Genomic DNA, 24,128 nt, shown 5'->3' with positions numbered 1-24,128 from the left:
TTTCAATGTATTTTTCCCTTTCAGTTCTCAGAAACATATGGCCATTAATAAAGTTTTGTGGTTTAGATATATGATTTAAATCTCTTTAAAAGTACATAACGTACTGTAGTTAAATTAAAAGATAAACCCTACATTGAATTAAAGCCATGCAAGATTTTGGAAACTGGAGGTAAATCAACAAATCATTTTAGGAAGCAGCTCCAGTAATCTGATTAATCCTGTGGTGACTTGCTCACAAAAATATGCTAACATGCATGAGATGTTTATTATCACAGCACTGTAGAAAGGACTGGTACAGTGTTCTAGAGATTCCCAAAGTTAAATGGAAGTACTAATAGTTTAATATTAGATTTTTAGTAGGTCTACTGTAGTCCAGAACTTTATGTTAGAAACCATGAAGACAAGGTGGCAAAAGTCACCATAGAGAATAAATACCCTTATATAAAATTTGCACAGCATATGATCTAATTTATAATTAGAGATATAAACTATATCTTTACAAAGTGACATACAGACACATTTGGGCGCTAAAACTGTGAAATGTGATGTGGGTAGACATAAATGTAATTTGTGTTCAAAAAAGAAACCCAACACAAATGAAACCTTTCACCAGTCCAGTTCTTTAGCTGGTGAATCAACCCTTCACAACACAAGAAAGCTGCTGTTGTTTCTGAAATACTTGTAAGTAGGCCTGTTTTCCTATATATTTTTACATATATGTATCTATTTCTTGGGTGCTGTGAAAGAAATCACGATAGGAGTCAGTGCTTGCTCCTAGATGCTGGTCAAAACAAAAAAGAAAAAAAAAAAAAGAAAATACCTCACCATTCAGACTCTTACCTTGAGAAACCACTCTCAAAACAAAACAAAAAAACACACAAACCCATGGGCTATTCTCCATTTCCTAGTTCTTACACCATCTATTTTCTATTTATATTGCTATAGGCTTATGTAAGCCTCCGTGCCTCCCCTCTTCTTCCAGGACTGTCCTTTTGTACACACAGCCTTCTGTCTTCTATTTAGCTTTCACAGCCATACAGGATCGACAGCTGTGCCTCTCATCATGGCCAGAGTAGCAACAGAAGTTTTCTGATATTGCCTGTAGCATTCTTGTGAATAGTACATTTCTGTTCTTGGAAATGATTTCTGAATCAATGGTATCCTAAAACTTTTCCTCTGCTTCGTGTGCTTTAGGCATGCCATATTTGATGAGGCCAGAGAGGTAAAGAGAAATTTTAACACCAAATTACTGTCTTGCCCTTTGAACTGTAAACCTCTTTTAATACCACTCTCTGTCTCTTTTTCACATGCCCCTATTCTCTTTCAGTGGTCTTTCTCTGTTTAATATTTTGGTTGTATGCTCCCTTTCTCTCCTTGCATTTCTCTCCATTGTAGCAATAATGATCATCTCCAGCAATAACCCACTACCTACAGCAATGAGTAACGTCAGTTTTAGTAGCTGCCATCAGATTTTTCTCTCCCCTTTACACTTAAAAATAGGGATTACAGGAAGTCTAAACTGTGTGACGAAACTCAAGCTCAAACCCCAATGGTAAGGATTTATTTCCTTCATTTAACTCCGCTGTGGAGGAGGGAAGGGAGCCAGCCTGGTCTGCAACATCTCTTTAGAAGTGGGGAGATCAGGAATATCAAATCTATTGCTTCCAGAAACAATGCAACTCCTTCACCACAAGGAGAAAACTGGGCCGAAATACGAAAAGGCAGTGGCAATAGATGTTTTTACCATTTCCTTTTATGTCTCATCTTGGACATATCATAATTTGTCAATTTGTTTTTGACATGCGAGTAAAGACTGGATGATCATTTAGAGCTCTCCACGTGTGGGAGTCAAAGTGGTACCTGTAGTTGGAGGTGGGAACAATTTTCAGAGAGAAGATGATACTAAAGTTAATGATGTATTTTAGAAATAGAGTGTAAAAAAGTCATGGACCATGATATATTTTTTTTGCACAAACTTCTAAGGAACGCTTAAAGCCTAATCCAAAGACATGGAATTTTTCAGTGTTTCCTAGTCTAGTGACTGTTTTTTCACTTAAAAAAAAAAATTCAGATCTCAACTATATTTCTATTGTGTGTTGTTGCAACGTGGCTGGTTTGGATTTACTACCTATGCATCACTGTCCCACCCATTCCAATACAGATCAAAAAACAACTGTCTTTCTGTCTGTCTGTCCATCCAAGGATACTGTAATGCCATGTCTTATTCACCCTGGGAGCATGGAGCTGGAAAGCATCCTGACTGTTGCCTTCACAACATCAAACTGCTGCAGGAGAACCTTCCTCCTCACGAGTACATACCCCCACACCTTGTTCAGTTCTGCTATAGCGTGGGAGATACTATCACAGCTGCTTCTACTACTACTACAACAACATAGATACTATATCTCCTTTATCAGCAGTGGCTCCCAATCTCCCAAAGACCACACAAACCAATAATGAGCTCAGTGATTACTCTTCTATTTTAAAAAAAAATGAAAAATGTAACAGGGTAGGATAGTTTGCATATTTATTTTACAGTATTTTAAATAAATGAATTGAATAATAAAATCTATGAGAAATTAAAAGTTATTAAGAAGTTTATAGTCCAAAAACTTTCACTGTTCATTCTACTAAGTTAGACTAAAATTGATATTTACCTGTGTTTGTTTTCCTCCTTATATAACTTTTGTTTTCACAAAGCAAATAATCTTCCTCTTTGGCAGAAAATTCCCCTTTGATACAGTTCCAGTAAGTTACACAGGAAGGAGTCTGATAAAGAGACTTAGCTAAATCCTTTCTGTTGTCTATTCTTTTGTGATTTGGGAAGAGAGGAGAAGGCTAAGGGAGAGAACTGAAACAGCTGAAAAAGTAAGAGTGGGTGGGAGGTAAGGGGGAGGATTTCACTTTCACTAACTGCTGTAGTGTTTGGGACAAGAAAACTGAGTAAACACCATCTAGAAAGAAAGCAATGATGCAGGTTTTTTCAGAATAGTTCTGAATCATATGCTTAGAAATAGATTATTGTGCTAGAAAGCAGATCTCTTAGCAGTGAAGAATGACTGTATGCAAGTTCCCAACCACAAAGCACAGAAAACAAAATGTCTTGCCTTCAGGAATGCTTCCCTAACACCTAAGTCTTATTCTTCACTGTGCTCTAGATGATGCTGGAAGCTGCATTTCTCTCTCACAGGTCTCACCAACAAGGATGTATACACGTGATTAAAAGGCACCTCTTCTTGTCAGATCAAGTAATGCATTAAAAGAACTTGATTAAGCCAAAAGCCTTTTTAAAAAATTTTTGTTTTTAATATAAATGACTCTCAGTGCTTAAATGCAACAGAATGTGAGGCACTGGAAGAGCTGGACACTCCTTAGAAGGGTCAACTGCCCTTAAGGATTTAAGTTTTCCCAAAACGGAGGGAAATTTTCTAATTTCATCTTTTTTTTTTTTTTCCCCTCAGGTAAGTAGGCTAAGCTTATTTGTGGTATATGTAATATTTTCTCTAATCAGATTAGATAGACAATATATACTTTTACTTTGCACTTCTGAAACTTTCCCTTGTCCTGGCCTGTATAAGTACTGTATTGGTTAAAGGTCAAATAGTACTGAATAAAATGGCTAAGAGTAATTTTTCTTGCTTTATCAGCTATCATGTTCTAGTCACTTGAGGTTTACCAGGATGTACATTACTGAAAGTTCTTTACAACTGTTGCTCTTGTACAGAAGTTATTATTTTTGTAGGCATTATGTAGCCAGCTACTGTGGATATTGCTAAAATTGCAGCATGGCGTCAAGGAGCTCAGTGCAAACAAACCACTCAAATGCTCACTCTGTCTTTTGTCAAAGGCTGTGCTGTTAGCACGACTGACATTACCCAGTTTAACCATAGAAAGGATTTCTTTACATTGATGACATCACTGCAAGACCTTTTCCACAACTGTCTAATTGTCATAGAAGTCAAGTGGTTTGTAAATTGGTGTAGTTTAAACATAAACATACAGCCTATGCTTACTCTGGCAAGGTACAAAGGATCTTGAGTGTACAGTAGATGAGATGCAGCACTGTTATTTTAACTTTAATAATGCCAATGTAAAAATAAAACCTATACTTCTTTAAAATTGTTTTTTCTTAACCTATGTATTGCATTTAAATGCAGTGTTTTGTGGGGTTTTTTTGGAAATAAAACTCTAGCATAACATGTGTGAGGACAAAAAAGTGAAAACCAAAATAAAGCTATTACCATATGGCTAATGTAGACTTAGGTAAGCAAAAGCATACTAACAAAAAAACTATCAAATTAAAATATGCAGAAAAACTGAAAATTTCTCATCAGTTATCCTACATCTTCCTCTCACTCTTAAAAAGTTTCCTACTTGATTATTCTTGAAATGGGTTCTGACATGTTTCTTATTCTATGTATCACATTTATTTATGGTTATATACTAGAACCTGATGAAAATGCTAAGACCAAATGAAAGTACTACAGGAGAGAATTCAAACTGACCGTGTTAATTACATGCTGTAAAAGTTCTAGCTTTCCAAGAAAAAGCAATTTCCAACTTCCAAAACCTTGCTATAATTTTCATAAAACGAAAAGTCCAAGGAAAATAAAATAAAAAATCTTAAAGGTTCAATGTACTGGTTTTGAACAGCTATCTACAATCATAAGACAGACAGTCCATTAAATAGAAAAACAATTTGTTTTACATAAAGCAAGAGAGTACAAAAGCACAGCTTTTGTAATTTTGGTAATATTGCAGTTTTACAAACATATTGCATAGAATGTGTAAGAAAATAGTTCCCATCTTTTTTTATATATTTATATACACAAGAAAATAATTAACATGAAGGTTATAAAACAAAAATGGTTAGCAGACCTTTACTGAGTACTGACTGAAACAATATGACACTCAAACTTCGAACCAACTTACATATGCATTACAGTGAATCAGCTGATAACAAATCCGTAGTCTAATGTTTGGGGGGGGTTATTTTTTATTTTTATTTAGACAATGTTTTAGAATCTAAAAAAGCCCATAAAAAATAATACACAGTGTTAGCAACTGCATGTCTTAAACATCCTTCATTAAATCCTTCTAGACATTTACAGCTGTAACTTCAACACAGCTGTAACTTCAATAGCCCTCTGCATCTAAAATAGTTCAAAGTGAATTCCATTATCCAGTTAAGCCACTCTTTTGCAAGCAAAATAGTACAACTTCAGTTGAAACAAGCAATGTCTTGGCATATTTGGAATACATACTCTTTCGTTTTCTTAGGAATACCAGATCGTTGTATGCATGAACAGTAATGTAATTGTACCACACTGACAAAAGAATTTAAATCCTGGAAAAAAGTGAACAATTTACAGCTCAAAATGCTGCACAAATCTAAACTATGTTAAAATTTCATGTTGTAATTACAACTTGTCATCTCTTCATTCCAACAGAATTAGTAGAAGCAGCAGTGTCATAGTGTTAGATATAATAGAAGTGTCAGTCTTTGGTCTTATCACTCAACCAATGAATGAACTGCAATACAAAACCATACAGCTAACAGTGCTCCAAGAGGTTGGCTGATGCTTTTATTTTTCTTTTTTTAAACAAGAAAGAGACAGTATCCTATAATATCATGACACAGATATTTTTACAGATGATAAATCTATTGTATATATTAAATACATGTAGCTAATAAGGTCTTTTCTTATATTTTGTTTTTCTCATAAGGATCACCCTGAAGAAGTCAAACAGCTGCAATATCATCTTAGTCATTCTCATACAAACATTCTAGTACAAGAAGAAGCTTTATTTGATACATGTATTAATATAGTACTAAAAATCTCAGAGGAATATTTTAGCCACTGACTTTTTTTAAAATTGCGCTAACATTAATGCTTAAAAAGAGTTGAAACTCTTGTCTTAACCAGAATAAGACATGGCACCTCTTTTCTAAAATACACAATCAAAATATTCATTCAGATAAGCACTCTACCTAGAGAAAAATTAGCTGGCACTTAATCATAACCTGAATGTTAGATATTATAAATGGCCAACAAAGACTGAAATAACTTGGAGACAGGACCAGGAATCTATGAGGAAGGAGACAAAAAGAATCTGAAATTTTCCTATGCCTTTGCACACAATGACCTCAACATTATAAGACCAACATTGAAATATCACAGCTATAGATCCGTGTTTTAAAAAGGTATTTGCGCCGAGATCTTTTAGTTTCCTTCCATCTGAAATGACATTGCAGGATTATGCCATTTTTCTGATATTTTTGTGTTGTACTATAAATGGAAGAGCTCTACTATTGAGGTTTTCACTACTGCCAGCTCCAAACATTCAAAACCGCTGGGTTTGTTTCTCCTTCCACTCAGGAATTAAGATGCTGTTTACAGATTATTGGTCTTTACATTTTTTAGTTCTCTAAGCATGCTGAAATAACTTTTCCAATACTCTCTGAAATCATGTGGGCTAGAAATATGCCTTAAAATGAAAACTGAGATTTTTCCCTTCTTACAGTTTTCAGTGGATTTAAAGTAAAACATCAATATTATGAAACTCACCAGAATATTAAGACATTATGAGAACTCATTATGCTATCTCATAGGTTGCTAAAACTCTCAAATACTCTCTACCTCAGACTGAAGGGAAAATCTAGACAGTGCAGAGCTCTGTGGACTTACTGGCTTGGTTTTGTTGAGTCCAATATGCCATTCGCACCTCTGCCCTGAGTTTTCTTCATATAAAGTAGCAAATTATTCCAGCCTTGCTATTAAAATGAAACTAGTAACAAAACATGTGATTTTGTTTTTTGGTGTGTGTGTTTTGTTTGTTTGGGGTTTTTTGTTGGTTTTTTGTTGTTGTTGTTGTTTTGGGGTTTTTTTGTTTTGTTTTATTTTTTCTACCTACCTATCCCACCCAAGTTTGTGTAAAATTTATAAAGGCTGGGTTTTTCCATCCAGTGAGCAGAAACCTTTTTCATACATATTACAGTTACGTAATCACAGAGGTGAAGATCAAACAAACAAGAAATTCTCAATGGAAAATAGTTGACAAAGTATCTGCAAGCCATTCTGTGGGTTTACTTGAGAAGGAAAAAAAAATCTTAGTCTACTTGTGTGCAATTTGTAAGAAGCCACAATTTAATTTACCAAATTGATTGGTCACTATAATGTTGGTTCATCTTTTAAGCAACCAGTGTATGTAGGTGTGCACAGATAGTGAATACATATAGTTGTGTCCTCATATAGATCTATATACATGTTCTCCTGAAATACTATTTATCCACATGACTTTCACACTACCATTCTATTATTTGTGTGCATAAGAAAAAGACAGCTATTTCCCTACAGTTTTAAGTGTATATTGTATGGCTACACTTTCTTATGTTTTATTATCATCTCCTTTGTCATTTGTGTCTCGTTCTGTCCCTCTTAGGAAAAATCCTCAGGCTTCTAATATATTTTCTTGCAATATTTTCTAATAGATTTTCTTTTCAAGTGAAAGAATAAAATTCTCAAAGAAATAACAAATCATCTGTTAACGGCCTTCTTCAGAAGAGACAAAATAATCAATTTAAAATCTTAATTTAACTGGTAGAAATAGCAAATATAGGATTCTTGCTATGGGGTGAAATTCACACCTCTGAAGAGAACCAAAGGAAAGGCAAGCACCAGTCAAGCCGTGGACATGTCTTGTGCTGGTCTTCTGCATAGGAGTGAATTTCACCTGAAGCGAAAACAAAATCAACCTTATTAGGTGGTAATAAAATACAAATGTAATCACAGTATTACTTTTCTCATTTTATTTTTTTTCTCTAAGAAAAAAACTATTGCGTAGAAATACCCAACTTGCACTCTCTGCCCTTACTTAAGTGTTACCTTAGAATCATAGAACAGTTTGAGTTGGAAGGGACCTTCAAAAGTCACCTAGTCCAACCGCCCTGCAATAAGCAGGGACATCTTCGACTAGATCAAGTTGCTCAGAGCCCCATCCAGCCTGGCCTGGAATGTCTTCAGGGAAGGGGCGTCCACCACCTCTCTAGGCAACCTGTTCCAGTGTCTCACCACCTTCACAGTAAAAAAATTTCTTCCTCATGTCTGGCCTGAATCTCCTCTTCTTTAGCTTAAAACCATTACCCCTTGTCCTATTGCAACAGGCCCTGCTAAAAAGTCTGTCTCTATCTTTCTTATAGGCTCCTTGCAAAAGCTGTCATTGCATGGGAGATTTCACTTACATTCAGAACCCTCTAAAGCTACATGCTAGGTAATGTACTTTAAAGGACAGAATTAAAAAGCACACTTACCTCATGTAATCAAGCCATCTTCCCCAATAGGAAACATTTTTATACTGTTTTACAGTCCTGGGTTCTGCAAGTTTCAAGATACTTTTGTTAATCAATGTTGCGATAAACTTACTAGCAGCATACCAAAGCATTTTTTATGAGATTTCAATTACCGATCAAGCCAAACAAGTATGAACATCGATACAAGAAAGAAATCGCAGCATCAAACTTGGCAAAAAAGGAATTCAGTAGTGAGACCTGAGTGCACATGGAGCTGCACAATTTAAACACAGACCTGATAAAGTCAATGTAATATCAATGTACTTTTTAATATTAAATGTCATTTAATATGTTTTTATATATATTGCTATTACTTTGAAAACCTTAGAAGCAGATGATAAACAAAAGAGAACAATGAATGCGAATATCACACCGGTTCTTAGTGCATTGCTTCTCAGCATTACGCATTACATTAGTACTAACATTTGTACTGTGTTCAAATGGCAGCAGTTAGACATAGCTAGAAAATGGACAAAATGTACCTTTAAAGGTTTTCTCGTTTTAGCATTTGCCAATTATAAACACTTTGTGAAGAGCAATAAACTGATCAACAACCATATCATCAGTATTTTCCTCTTTACCCTGTTCTTCTTTTCCAGAAACTGTATATTCTGTTTAAACCAATCACTTCACATGCAGTAGCCACAAAAATACTATATAAGGCCAACAAGAGCAGATGTCTTTTTAACTCTGAAAGGTAATATTGCTGAGCACTTCCAAAATTCATCTAGTGTACAAAACCCTAGACTTCATAGACAAAGAGTAACAACACACTTTTAAAGAAAGCAAACTCAGGGAAGGATTCTGTCTCTTTTTGTGTTAAAAACCATTTACTGAATTTAATTGTTTAGTAAAGCAAGCATCACACAATGCTTCAAATTTTTAAAATTCAGGGATAAAAGTTTACATCCAAAGAGATGAATGGAAAATTGTGCTTTCAGACAGTAAAGTTATTTATCATACAGGGGGAACCGATTCATCTCATCATCAGATTCTGGGTGAATTTGTTTATGTACTGTACATATATATCTGTGCAGTTCACATCCAGGTCCTGCAAAAATCTAAAACTATGTGCTTCACTTCATGTAGCAAAGGCACCTGTGTTATTCTCCCTTTTGGACAAAAGATGATCTTATGTTCCAGGTTTCCTGATGAAGAATACATTGATTTCTGAATATCTCACTCCCATCTCTACGTTGAGTGGCAACACAAACCACAAGAGAAGGCAGCGCTGTATTCCTGCTTACACTGGAAGAAGTTGCTCTGCAGGCCGTTTGAAGCGTCGAACTTGTCACAAGGGAAACCGAGCAGAACTGTGAAGCAGAGGGACAGTAACAAAAGGCTATTCTGGTGTGAGGATAAACTGGAGTCATTCTAGCTCCACAAGCAGATGTTGCTACTGGATTGACATGTGGAGCTTGCTCCTGCTGGGGACAGGTAAAGTTTACCATTGGGACAGACGCAGAGCTCATAGATAGTCTGGCGAGGAGCTGAAGAGCTGGGTGAGGAGGAGGAGGAGGAGGAGGAAAAGGAACCCACTGGTAGATTTCCCAGGCGGATTGTATCTGCATTTAAAAATATCTACACAGGGGGGAAAAAAGGAAAAAAATGTGTAAGTAAACTTCTTTCAGCATTGTGACATATTTCAAAGATGTGTTCTGAGGCAGAGTCTGAGTTTTTCAGAAATATTTTTAAAAATCAGAAATATATTATTAGAAATATTACAAAGGCTACTAAAAATATAAGAAATACACAGCAGTAATAATTATTTTTAGAAACAAAAAAAGCTGACATTTCTTATGTTTCTTGTTTTTCAACTCAGTCTAGTTACACACCCATTAACACTCGTTACTACAGTATATGCAAATACTTCACCTGACATGTTTATTCAAATACAAGCAGTGTCATATAAAAACATTTTTACAATACTCTTCAATAGGTTCAAATTTCACTTGTACATTTTATGATTAAAATTTATTCATTTATGGCAGTAGCATATTCTTGCTCTGCAAGAATTTGTATTTTAATAGGTGTGAAGTGATATTAAAGCACATTCCCCAGTGTGTTGCTGTAAGCAGCTGGAAATAAGTGCTGAACTGTGCTAAATTGTAGGGGCTTAACAATAGCTACATCCAAAGAATAATTAAATAAAGGTACCGAGTCATACGCACAAAATAAAGAGCTTATTTGACCTAAGTTAAGAAGAGAAAAAAAAATCAGGTTAAATTCTTATTAACAAGGTCATCAAGCTATTCCCATTTGTTTCTGAACATTGAATATGATTAAAAGTATTTTTTTTAACCTCCTTCCATTGGAAATAATATAAGTCAGTAGGAAACTGTAAATACCAGTCAGGTTCATGAATCTGTATTGTAACAAAGGACGTTATCATGAGAAGAGTGGTGGGTAATAACGAGCACTCTTTCTCGTATCAGGAATAAAGAAATGTGAACAAATCCACCATTAATCTAGTAATAGTGGAGTATTGCATAAAAATCCAGTAGCATTCAACAGTGTAAGCTCTATGTGAGTATAAGTGTATCTTTCATAGTGAATAGTGCTCAGTGTAGTTCTGTACTTGGAGAAAGATCAAATACTGATGCCAGAACATGACTGTGATAAAATACTTTCCATTTCAATAGTAACTCGACAGGATATTAAACAGGAGCCAGTAATGTAATATATTTTTAATCAGCAGCTCTTGATAATTTTTAAGAAATAGATCTCAAAAAAAATCTGGGTACCCTTTTGGACTTTTAGTACTGATTTTCAGTAAGCCCTGACACACTTGGAATATCAAAGAAGATAAGAAAAAGACCACTTATATGCTTTTGTTTTAAAAAAATTGAAGCAGGAGATATTAAAATACACTTCAATGTAGAAGACATACATATAAGAAAATCCAACAACAATACAAGATTAGCTCTTTGTACTTTTGAGAGAGAGTGTGAGTGGCCGTTTTGACAGTTTTGCTGCCGTGGTGATGGGGAAGGATCATGAGAAATCAGTAAATCAAAATCAAATGGTTCTAAAAGACATCTTGATTCAAAAAAGAATGTTTTTTAGTCATTTTCAAAAAAGAATTAGCTCAGAAAAAATCAGAGGGGTTATGCGTCAGAGATCAGACTAGATTAAAATTTCTTCAACTTTATCTTTTCTTCTGAGGAGCTCAATGTTTTTATGCATTTGCTTACATCAGGACAGCTATGCTTCTGCGAACCTCACTGAAGATTTTCTGTACTGTACTGCTCTAAGACTTTACTCCAGCGGACCTTACTCTGGTGTGCATTACAATTCAATGTAGATCAGTTATTTTGCTCATTAAATTAAATGCTCTTTTTAAGCATAGCTGTGCGTGCTTTTCCAGTGGTGCTTTCCAATTTCACACTGCCTTGTAGATTGACCCAGATTTTTATGGGACTGTAATCTTGAGCTGTAGCTATCAGATCCTGTCCCAGCAGCATCCCAGTACATCTGGTGAGCAGCGTGGATAATGGGGCATGGTATCTGACAAAAACTGAAGTGGCTTCTTATGAGGGTGTATCTGCTGTAGTGAGTCTAACAAGCTCCATGCCTTTGCAGAAATATGGGAAGGCTGTGCAATTTAAACAGAATCCTATAGCTAATCCCTGGAGAAGCCCAAGATGAAGAGGATTAATAAAATGGCTTAATGCCATCATTAAAATCTACCCTGTACATATGCTGCCAAGGTTATAAATAAAAGACTAAATTTATAGATGCAACATTGCTACCCATTAGTGAAGCGGGAATCCAAATATACCATCATAATAGCCCAATACAAAAGGAATTTCAGGGGAACATAGTCCACGTTTGAGGATATATCCACTCTGCTCCTATCTTCTGCTAAAAACTGAAATTCATGGCTGAAAAGTCCTCCAACATCAGTAAAACTTAAACTACTTACTGGTTTATGCCTGCTGTTATGAAGTGTTTAAAGAGAAGGGAAGAAGTGGCAAGACAAAAAACTGCAGAGTATTATGTTCCGAGGGAACACTGTTGCTAGATGACAGTAGTTAATGGAAGTGCCTGTATACATGGTCTTTCTCTAATCTTTTGTGCTGTGAAAGGGACTAGATAAGCCATTTAATACTTCATATGCATCATTATGGTTGGGCTCGATGATCCTGAGAGTCTCTTCCAACCGAAATGATCCTATGATTCTATGATTCTAAGGCCACGCAAGCCAGTCACACTCTTTCTCAGAGTTTCACATCTCAGCAGATAAGTAAACAAGGATAAAACCAGAAGTTTTATCAATTCTTGTAATGTTGTAGGAGACTGACCAAGAGATTACAAAATGGAAAAGGCAGCAGCTACTCAGAGAAATGTCATTTCAGATCAGAGACCAGAGCACTGAGCAGCATCATGCCCTCTAAACACTTGAAGTTTAGAAATCCTAGATCACGGCTTCATCTTGAGCATCTTATTGCCAAGAAAAATATATTAGCCCTGTACTATATTTAAAAGTAGACCTGATTTCTGACTAATTAAAGTAACAAACTGGATTAGCCTGTAGGGCATGTGATAGGAATGCAAAAATTGCACTCTTTTTACATACATTTTTTGCTAATGGAGATCTTTAAGTCATCTGCTTCTCAGACTGTGTTGTTAATCTGAACAGGAAGAGAGAAAGGAGAAGAAGACAAGCCAGAAAATATGGGTTATCTACAAACCAAATAACTAAATTGAAACAGAGAACTTTCAGAGGGCAAGACTGTAAAAAAAAAAAAAATCGAATATTCCTACAAGTCATTTCATACAGACATATGAACCTTCCATGTATGAAAGTTCTCCACCGGGCCCTTGACTAAATCCTCTCAAGAGAGTAGATGATAGGCTAAATTGATAAAGCCAAATGAAAAAGTTAGGATTCATAAACTTTGAAGAATTTACTATATTCATGGACAGTTTGATTACACAGGTAACTCTACAGAGCTGCAAAGGCATATTTCATAGCTACTGTAGGGAGAAATGTGTAAGAAAAGCACAAAAGCTGAAAGGTTGGTGGTCATCAACCAGTATGACGACAGTGTAGTGACATCTCACTAAATAAACCTTTTGGATTCCCTTAGGCTCTTCAGAATTAATATGAATTATAACAGTGCAAGATTTTGTCAAGTCTTTTTGCTCTTCTGCATATACTATCAGAACCATAAATACAAAGAGGATTATACAGATTTTGTCACTAGACCCAACTATATAATTTTCATATGCATATGTTTTAACACTCAAGGTGAAGATGAACTATAGGATAAATTGCAGTACTTCAGTTCCCATAGGCCATTTGTTCTAGCATTTATCTGTGGTTTTGACATTTATTTTAAAACCATTCACCTAAACTAGCTTTCATTAAATCTGAAAGATAATTCTGAGAAAAAGAAATCATAGTGGAACGTTAAAATATTAACTTGATAGCATATATACTGTAAAATCTAAACATATGCTGGCACAATATCTGGAACTATATCCGTCATAATGATAAATAGTATTGAGGAACAGTTAAACAGTGAAATTAATGTGGTGACTGGGATGAAAGTGAATATAGTAAATATTCAGAAAATACCAAAAGATCTTGTACAACCTGTGTGTTGAAAATGTGTTCCCTGTAATAGTAGCACTAACTTGGTTTAAACTGAAGAACTCAAGGTATGGGGTCCAAAGTGGCAATGCTCACACCATTGCAACCAACTGGGGAATAAGCCAGGTCAACCAGAGCAGCAACAAATATTCCTTAGCTGCCTTCCAAGATGAGAACCAGAAGACCAGACACCTCAAGTGTACCCACACCAGTGCAAGCAGCCTGGGGAACAAATAGGAGGAAGTGGAGCTCTGCATCCAGTCAGAAATTTGTGATATCATAGGAATAACTGAAACATGGTGGGACAACTCACATGACTGGAGGATAATGATAGATGGCTATAGGCTGTTTCATAAAGACAGGCAGTGAAGAAGAAGAGAAGGACTCTATGCTAAAGAGAACCTTGAATGCATAGAAGTCAACTACAGCAATTCTGGAAGCCCTATCAAATGCCTCTGGGTCAAGATCAGAGGAGTTGTCTCCAAGGGGAATCTCAGAGTAGGCATCTAACACTGCCGTTCAAACCAAGATTATAAGGCAAATGAAGTGATTTTTGGGTCACTTAAGCAAGCTTCAGTCAACAGAACCTGGTTCTTATGGGTGACTTCACCTACACAGACATTTGTTGGAAGCTCACATGTCATCCATCAAGTTCCTGGAATGCACAGAGGATTGCTTCCTCATACAAGTGTTATATGTGCCAACTAAGAATGAGGCACTACTGGACTTGCTACTCAAAAACAAAGAAAACCTCGTTTGTAATATCTGACTTAGTGATAGCCTTGGCAGCAGTGATCACAATATTGAGGAGTTTGGGATCCTGCTGAGCTTGCTGAAGGTTAGTACTAAGACAAAAGTTTTAGATTTCAGAAGAGGAAATTTCAGCCCACTTAGAACTCAGTTGGGAGGGATTCCATGAGAAGCTTCCATGGAGCATAGAGGAGCTAGTGAGCACTGGGTGTTTTTCAAGAATGTTCTTCTGGAAGCACGGAAACAGTTTAGCCCCTTTAAAGGTAAGGGAAGTAGATGGAGCGAGAGACTCCTTTGGCTTAACTGCAAACTTCTGAGTCTGCTTAAAACCAAAAGAGTAACATACCAGAGGTGGAAAAGCAGGCAAAGACCCATTGACAACTACAATGGCACTTCCAAGGCTTGCAGAGATGCAGTTAGAAAAGCAAAAGCTCAGCTCAAATTGAAAGTGGCCAGAGATGTCAAAAACTACAAGAAAAGGTTCTTCAGGTATGTAAATAACAACGAGGAACAGAAGGAAAATATTGGCCTGCTGTTAAACAGGAGGGTTGAATTAGGTACTAACAATACTGAAAAGGCAGAGGTTTTCAACGCTTTCTTCACCTCTGCCTTTACCAGCTTTTTTTGGGTCCTAGGCCTTGGCAACGAAAATGCAGGTTAATGCAAACACAGAGCTACCATCTGTGAAGGAATAATTGGCATGTGAACTGTTATAGGAGCTTGATCCCTACAAATTGATGAGCCCTGACAATATCCACCCGAGGGTGTTAAAAGAGCTGGCTGACGATGCTGCAAGGGCACTCTCCATAACCATCGAGAAGCTGTGGTGGTAAATGGCTCACTTTCAAACTGGGAATGTGTAACAAGTGGGGTCCCCCAGGGATCAATATTGGGCCCAACACTGTTCAATATCTTCATAAGTGATCAGGGTGATGGGACCAAGGTGTAAAATGTGATATTAATGGAAAAAAAAAGTTTTATTTATGTAATAAATGATTAATTATTACTTCTTTTTCTAATAAAACAGCTCATGGTGTTGGTCTTCCAAATTTACCCATGAGCAAACAGTTCAAAGATGTGTGAGGTCAGCTAAAACACTGTAGTTTGGAAACATTGTATTTTGGTTTTAGACTTCTACATAGAAGTGTTTTTTCAAATAAATTAACTTAAACATTAAAACTTTTAAGCTGAAAATGAAAGGTTTTGTTTAAAAATACCATAGCATTATAATAATTTTAAATATCTGTCAAAACATCTTAATAGAATTCTTGAAACTAATAATTAAAAAAACACAGAAAAATTTCCCTTCAATTCGACTAATCTCTTTCCTCTCAGAGAACAGTGACAAGTCAGCTGGTTAATACCATGAAAAAGAGCTTTGAAAACAAAATGCAGCTAACAATTTTTGGTAAATAAACAGTGGATCTTTGAGCTCTACAGCCTGCCATTGCTTATTTTTTATTGAACTTCCTTCCTTCATACCAAACATTTAAAATTTTTTTGCAAACATTTAATCTCAGACAAACATAAATTGGCTGAATTGAACTAATCCAGGAAAAGTTGTTGCCTTTGATCAGCCATCCTCTGTAGTCAGGGCAAGCAGCTTGTGGAACAAGGTAATTCCATTTAATTGTATCTAGATAATTAAAGAAAATCCACCCCCCACCTTTTGTTTTTTTTTTTTTCTTTCTGTTTCAGAACATAAAAGCCATCCACAAAATCCCCACCAAAACCAAACCTTTAAAATGGTACTGTTGGTTGGGCTTACAAGTGAAAATTACTCCACTTTTATTAAGTATAAATCTCTGTGTTAAATACATCTCCTGGAATTAGAGAGAGAACTAGACAGGATTATATATCAAATGTTAGTTCTATATGCATTTGTTAGTCTCTACAAAATAATCTTGGGTGTATGCTTTATAAACTGTGTTGTGCTCAAATGGGAAATACAAACTTGGCCTCCTGACCGTTACACTGATTTTGAGTAAACTTTTCTGTTAAAGAGTATTGCTAATTTTTAATGTGACAGCTATAAGACTCACCAAGGGATCACCCTCATTATACTAGAGACAACCAAATATAGTCTACCAACAATGCTATGAAGGAGTGTAATTTGACAAGAAAATACAAGGACATAAAGATGTAAACAGGAAAAAGGTCACAGACAAGGTGACTGATATGAATATATTCGTAAAAATGAGAAGCCTCTCTGCATCTTTCTCCTTTTATTTACTTGGTCTTTAATAGTCAATAGGATTAAATGAAAGCTTATGTAGAAACTGCTTGCAATAGTACGTAGCAGCTGCACAAACCTCATAAGAGCGGAGGCTAGTTAGCAGCCTTGTCCTTCAAAGGATTGTCAGAACCACTAAAATCAGTTGTCGGATCAATGAGTGGACAACATCAAATAATCCTTTAAGCCTGTTATCATTACATGATGGTGTGTTTCAGGTTCAATTCTAACATATTTTTGTGCCTAGCAAAATCTAGTATCTACAGAATTCAAAACTGATCTGTACCTTTGCACTGTGTTTAGATGTGAAAGATGCAGTAGTCAACTAGCAGTCATTGTGCTGAATTTCCAGACAAGAAATGTTCTTTTTCTTCTTATGTGAACCAATAGAGTCAGCTGGAGCCTGGAGCTTCACATTTCATTTTCCTTGTAAATGATTGCTGTTTTAAACCATTGGTTATGGTTTATTTATAGAATAATACATAGTTCACAATTAAATGCCAAGTTATAATTGAATCAAAGGATTCTGCTGATGCCTCGACTCACAAAGGTGCAGCTCAAGAGCTTTATAAAGGGCAGCAGAATCTGAGTCTAAATTACAGCCCCCAGTTTTCTGTCTGGGATCATGCATTATAATGCATAATAGGGCTAAAAGGATTATTATAATACCACAGTAAATAAAAAGATGATGTATCAAACAGCAGAATTCAGAACGCTTGCAGAGGCTTTCAGTTTATGATGTGGGAGGCTAGAGATTTCCTGCATGAGAAATAAGGCTAGAGGAAAAGTATTTCATAAACATATTTACGTTCTTAAAAATATTCTGAAGTTATTCTTAAATGAAAGAAAAATACATGTTTCATAGATTAATCCACAGTAAATTCATAATGGCTGTAACTGGTTGATTCCAGATGCCACATAGCTATTTTCTGGCATAATAGGGTAATAATTATGCTATAGAAGGAAATACTAATTCACATATCTTTGATGATTTCTTGAATAAGCTTACACACATTAAAAAGTTAAATTTAGTTAACCAGTGAGAGAATAATACAAAAAGCTTGTATTTTTTTTCCAGTACAAAAAAATGTCTTATCACAAAAATGGTTCATAGGTTCAATTCACAAAGACAACATTTTCTCTTCATGAAAGAAATCTGACTGATAAAGCATATATTTTTAGGCTAAAATGAAGATTATTTTTTGACATAGATACTTTGTTTTGTTTTAGAATGTGTCTTCTTAAAAAGGAGTAATGATAAATGCTTTACACCTTTTTTCCGTTCTGTCTGCTAGTCTGTCGTGTCCTTGGCTGCAAGCAAGGACACCAATCAATATTTTGTTACGCAGACATTTTATCCATCAGACATTTACCCTGGTTCCTCACACCAGACTGTAATTAGTGCAGCTATTTCCTAATGTGGCCACAGTAACTTTGCACAACCTGTGATGCTGTGGGCGCTCATTGTATGCCTTTCAAAATGTTACTGCCTTTTCCTCTGGCCCTCTCCCATGTAAGAGATAAAATAGTGGACTGTAAAGGCATTGGTCAGGCCTCAGGATGGAATTTGTCTGTGGATTTAGGATACAGTTCTTTACAGATCTCACTGAAATTGCAAATATTCAAGAGATAATTAGACACTTTGAACTTTATCAGATGTATGTCTACAGAACAGTTCCCTGGGAAAGAGTGGGGAAAGTTTGGTAGCATGTTCTCTGATAAATATAAATCTAACATCTATGTGGGAAATCACAGTTGTGCAGTCTTACTTATTATGTAGAGGAATATAATGGTTTTTAATATGAAGTTCAGAAAAGTCTGTTTTACACTGAATTGAATTCCAATTCTGAATAATACAGAATATAGTCATTGTAACTTTTCTTGTGTTCCCATTCTTGAAGTCCAATTAAGGTCATAGGACATTATTTCAAAAACTACCTTTTCAATAAGTTGTAGTAAATACTTAAGAAAAATTAGAAGTCATGCAATAAACTCACAGTGCTGATACAGACAAAAATGCCTGATGAATCCACAGATTAAATATTTGTACATACTACCACACAGTTGCATGACACTAAACCAAGACTTTATAGATATAACCACTTCTTCAGGGATCATGGGGCACTGAGGAAAAGTATCAGGTTTGTTTGTTTGTTTGTTTTTGTCTTGTTTAGTTGGTTTGGGTTTTGGTTTTGGGGTTTTGTTTGTTGTTTTGGTTTTTTTTTTCACTTTCGAGTGTTACTTTTTCTCTCTGGTAACATCATGAAGCAAAAGAACAAATACATTCTAGGTGAAAGACTCATATTAATAAATGTAGGTCACATACTAGATTGGGCCAGGTAGGAATTTATGGAGTGGAAGCAGGACAGGTTACAGGAAGCTGTAGCCCCTGCAACAAAAATACACACAGGAAGGGCAAGGGTGAGGGAGGATTATATTTACTATTAAAAGAGGGTTAGATTGTCCTCACTGCTACCTCAGCAACTTTAGGAAACAGTAACAAAGACTTCATATTCAGGGAGGTGGTAACTAAAATGAGATTGTGGGAAGAGCTGGCTTTCGGAGAAACTGAGAAATAAGATGGGGTATGTGATATATAAATATTTGAGGCTCTGAATTAGGAAAATACTGTGCTTTAATTATGCAAGACAAATACTTGCATGAATAGAAAAATGTTATTAATGAGGCCTTTGATGTTATTGGCCAAAAATGTTCCTGTCTGCATTGTAACGCAAAGAATATGCATTGCAGATTACGTGTCACAGATGTGAATGCTGGTTTTCTTTATTGTTGCTTATTTGGATAGTTTGTAAAGTATCTGGGAACACAGAAAATACAAAATACAAACACAAGGCCAAAAATTTCTAAAGAGCTCCATTCCCAATTAGATACTTACATTAAACAATTGTTTTTCCAAAAGTGCTGTAACCTGGCAAGTCCCACTGGAAACAATTTCTCCGAAGTGCCTAACAGAAATCTGAGAGCTTTTGATACCCTTTCACAAATATTTTTAATGTTATCTCATTTTAAGCACTGAAGATGAAAGGACTCTCACACCGGTAATCTCTCATGCATTTCTGCAATACTTGGATTGCCAACCAAACCAGTAACCCAATTTAAAATTATTTTCATGAGTTTGCATGGGTTTACACATGAAGAATCTATTCCAAAATCTTTTTATGACAAGCTGATCACTGAAACAAGATGCTGATGAAACAGTACAGTGAACATACCATTGAAGTACTCTGTCTCTCTTACAGAGGTAGTAACAGTTCAAGGAAATAAACCACCCAGCAAATTTGTCAAACCTCTTCATCATAGTTTAATGAAGTATTAATCCAAATTAATCCAAACTTCTCTCTCTTAGTTTGTCGGATTCATCCAGAGTAGTTTTTTACCACTGTCACTTAGCTGTCTCTGTCCCACAGATATGTTGAAGGACTGGGTAGCTTTTTCTTTGACTCTTAGATTAAAAATAGTTCTTGCCTATATTCATTTAACTAACAGTTTCTTCAGCGTGAGTGAAACTTAGTGATTCAAATATTTGCACAAAGCAAATAAGTATTACTAATTGAGCAAGCTAAACTAAAATTACTTTAACATAGATAAATGCAGAATACTTCTTGTGATGTTTACCTTGCTGATGACTAAACTCTCCTCACATTGTTTGCGTTATGCTGGGCAGAGCTGTAGAACATTTTTTACCAGCTGAACTTACCTCGCCTTCTGTGGATTGTAAGTGCAGTTCTTTCCTACAGGTAGCCTTTAAGTCTCCTGCAGCTGCATTGACTTGCACTCCCCTGGGTGCTTCCATCACCAAAGATCTAGTAGGAGATTCAAGTCTGAAAGACAAACACAATTGCTGAGAAAAAAATCCACTGAATCAAACCACCAAAAACCATTTAGCCCCAAAACACACAACGGGTGTAGATACAAATGTATTTTGAAAGGTGAATGTCCTGGTTTTGTTAGAAACAAGACCAGTTCTCTTTCAGTGAATTTTCCTTCCAGCTAAGTTCTTCTAAGTGCCTTTTATGTAACTGCACTTTTCTGAATTTTTGCCGGCATGTTTTCTCGGACACTGTGCTCGGTACTGTTAATATGACCAACAGAATGCTGAAGAGCCCCATGTTTAGATTTATTACTATGATAACCAAGGTTAACTGCTAACGGGACACATTTGAAAGGAGGGGCGGACAGAACAGGTGACTAAAGCTGACCAACTGAGTATTCCATCCCATAAACGTCATATACCCTATATATGAGGGAGATCACGAGGGTCTCACACTCTTCGATGATAGCCAGCATCTAGAGAGGACCCTGCCACCCGTGCCTGTGATGCAAGGCTTGAGACCCTGCATCCAGTTTCCAGTTTGCTGTGACGTCCTGCCCAGGACTTCTGGGTGCCTGCCCTGCAGCTGCTGGAGCCACTTCAGCTCTGCCCACCCAGCTCCACTGCCACTGGAGGCACGTCAACTCTGCAAGGGAGGGACAAAGCTATTACCCAGGAAAATCAAGGTTGGTTTTGTATATTTTTTATATATTCTCTATTTATTAGTAGCATTAGTAAAGCCTTTAAAACCCTTCCAACTTAAAAGTCCCTCTTCCTTATTCCTCCTTATCATCTTTCATATCAGGAGGGGGTGGGGGAGGGATTAACAGAGGGCATCTGCCACGGTTTATTGTCGCCTTGCTTTAAACCTTGACAGATTTAACTGGTGGCCTGTATGTGGATAGAGAAGCCATACGGGGAAAAGAGAACCCGTACGGGGAAAGACAAGAGAAACCGTGTGTTGTGGTTTGATTGCGGGGTGACAATAAAACCATGGCAGATGTATTGTTAACCCTCTCTCCCCCTGCTTCCCCCTTCAGCCCCTCCCTCTCCCCCCTTCCCACTAAGGACAGGTGACTGGGAGGGAAAGGAGGACAGAGAAAAGAGAGTTGGAAAACTTAAAAATGTTTTACTAATGCTACCAATAAAAATAGATAAAATAATACAAAATACACAAAACCAATCTTGAAAGACCCGGCAACTGCTCTGACAGATGTAGGGCCGGCACCCGAAGTCCTGGACTGGACTCTGCAGCCAACCGGAGCTGGATTCAGTCTGTCACTACACCTCAGTTCACAGGGACGACTCGCAAGGTCCTCTCCCAATGTTGGCCATAAGGGAAAAAGGGACGAGATCTTCATGATCCCCCACTTTTATATGAAGTATGACGTGAATGGGATGGAGCAGTTTAGTTGGTCAGTTTTTTGGTCACCTGTTTCAGTTCACTGCTCTCACGAGATGTGCATCCATCCTTATCAATGACCTCGCATTCCATTGCTATGTCTACCAAAACATGTATCTAGCTTTCAGGAAAACTGCAGTTATTTAGAAGGCTTTATCTGACAGGGAAATTCACTAAAAGAGAAACTTGTTTTTTAACAAAACCAGGACACCATGACAGTAAAGAAGTAAAAAATTAGTTATATGTGTGATTCTCTCACTATTCTCCATGGCCCAGAGAAAGAAAAAAAAAGTAGATGTTCAAATCTATTTCTATTTAAGACAGCATTTAAGTATATACCAATATAAGCTTGTCTGCTTAGTGATGATTTCTGGCATCAGTACCTAATTTACTTGACTGTACTAATATTAAAATATAGCTACATAAGATTCCACATGTCTCTTTGAGTGCTTCTGTAATGACAGGTTCATAACTAAAGTCTGCTAGTGACCATTGACAAATATCCCATCTAAATAAAAACAAAGCACTTTAAAAGTTTTAAATAATTATTTAAAACTGACTAGAATGACTTAACCTTCATTGGCTCATTCATATTTCAGCTAGGTGTAGCAGCATTATGTACGCAGAAGAAAGGAAAAGAAAATCTGTTATGTCTCTATTATTGTTTTTTGCATGCGATTTTTCTGTTCTGCAAAATACTTATTATGTTCTTTAACCCTGTTATAGCAGGGTTAAGGCACATATCCCTGGGTCTTGTTCTCTTTCCTCAAAGCAGCTATTGTTATTCTACTCCTGTCAGTCTTTTAATTTCTCTCTACTCTATATCCAAGATCCTCCATTGACCTTATTGCAGAACTATGATAGTTTCTTAGCTATGTTATCTCACAGTATCATACAGGTTTCTCTTGAAATGGAAGTGCTAATGCAAGGATTTTGTAGCAGTCATGCTCACCAACTGAATAGGAAAGATGATCAGATGAAAACTGTAATGAGCTAGGAAACAAAAATTCAGATTCAGGCTGTGTTCAGCTGTAGTCTTATTGCACAGTCCTGCTAAGAGCAAGACGAATCTTTTAATCTATTTGTATCCCAATAATATAATCACAGAACACAGTTCTACATTACCTGAATAAAGACTTTTTGTAAGATGAAATATATTAATGATAGAAATGTCTAGAATGAGTAGCTTGAAGAAAACACCGTATTTCCCTCTTCAACAAATTGTGTTTTGAGTGTTAGGTCACATCCATCCAAAAACATAATGAGGTACTAGATGTATAAAGGAAAGAATAGTTTGACAAAGAATTTGCTACAGAAAAGCCAAATGAAAGATCTGTCAAACAATGGAATAAGACAATTTCAGTGTATTTCACCTATTGATTTTTAAAGCATACAGAATAGTGACAGATTATCATTTTGAAACAAAACCGGCACATTTGCATGCAAAGTAAGTCACTGAGACGGTGTCTGTGAAATATTTCTACTTGTTACATGTCACTGACACGCAATAGGGAAAGGAAAAAAAAATAAATGAAAACAATTATTTGGCAACACAAAATGAAACTATTAATAGCAAGTGTCCAGGTAGACAAAAACACTACTTCTAGCTACCTATATTAAAAAAAGCATACATGGGATACATATAGATGGGAGAAGCAGAAAAATCTATATTTCTGTTAGTGGTAAGCCATTTTCTTTCACTTTTTTGACACTACGTAGAAAGAAGTTAACAGAAAGTTCTGTAGTTCTTCGAACCAGGGAAGAATCTAAATATCATGAATTATTTAATCATGTACATCAGTGTTTTTCAGGTGGCGGTTTGTGAACTTCTGATGGCTATAAGACGGCAGAAAAATTGCTTCCAACACCTTTTAGAAACCATATAAATGATAAAGTTTAGAAATTAGGTTTTTGGAAGTATTTCGTTGCCTTCATGACGTTTTACCTTGAATTTAAATATAA

At 36.2% G+C, this 24,128-nt stretch overlaps 1 protein-coding gene across 1 annotated transcript in view; it reads right to left on the bottom strand.

The window, feature by feature from the left end:
* Window positions 1-9,724: 9,724 nt before the first annotated feature.
* SGCZ (sarcoglycan zeta) overlaps window positions 9,725-24,128 on the bottom strand; it is a 209,134-nt gene continuing 194,730 nt past the window's right edge. Inside the window, exons 6-7 of the mRNA XM_065634210.1 lie at window positions 20,651-20,774; window positions 9,725-9,931 (exon numbers count right to left, since the gene is read on the bottom strand). Coding sequence (XP_065490282.1) covers window positions 9,725-9,931; window positions 20,651-20,774 — 331 coding nt within the window. The remainder of the gene's footprint in view (window positions 9,932-20,650; window positions 20,775-24,128) is intronic.

This window comes from Caloenas nicobarica, chromosome 4 (assembly GCF_036013445.1).
Source record: "Caloenas nicobarica isolate bCalNic1 chromosome 4, bCalNic1.hap1, whole genome shotgun sequence".
In the NCBI taxonomy this organism is placed as follows: Eukaryota; Metazoa; Chordata; class Aves; order Columbiformes; family Columbidae; genus Caloenas; species Caloenas nicobarica.
Note: the sequence above shows the minus strand (reverse complement) of the source record. Positions and strands in the feature narration are given on the sequence as shown.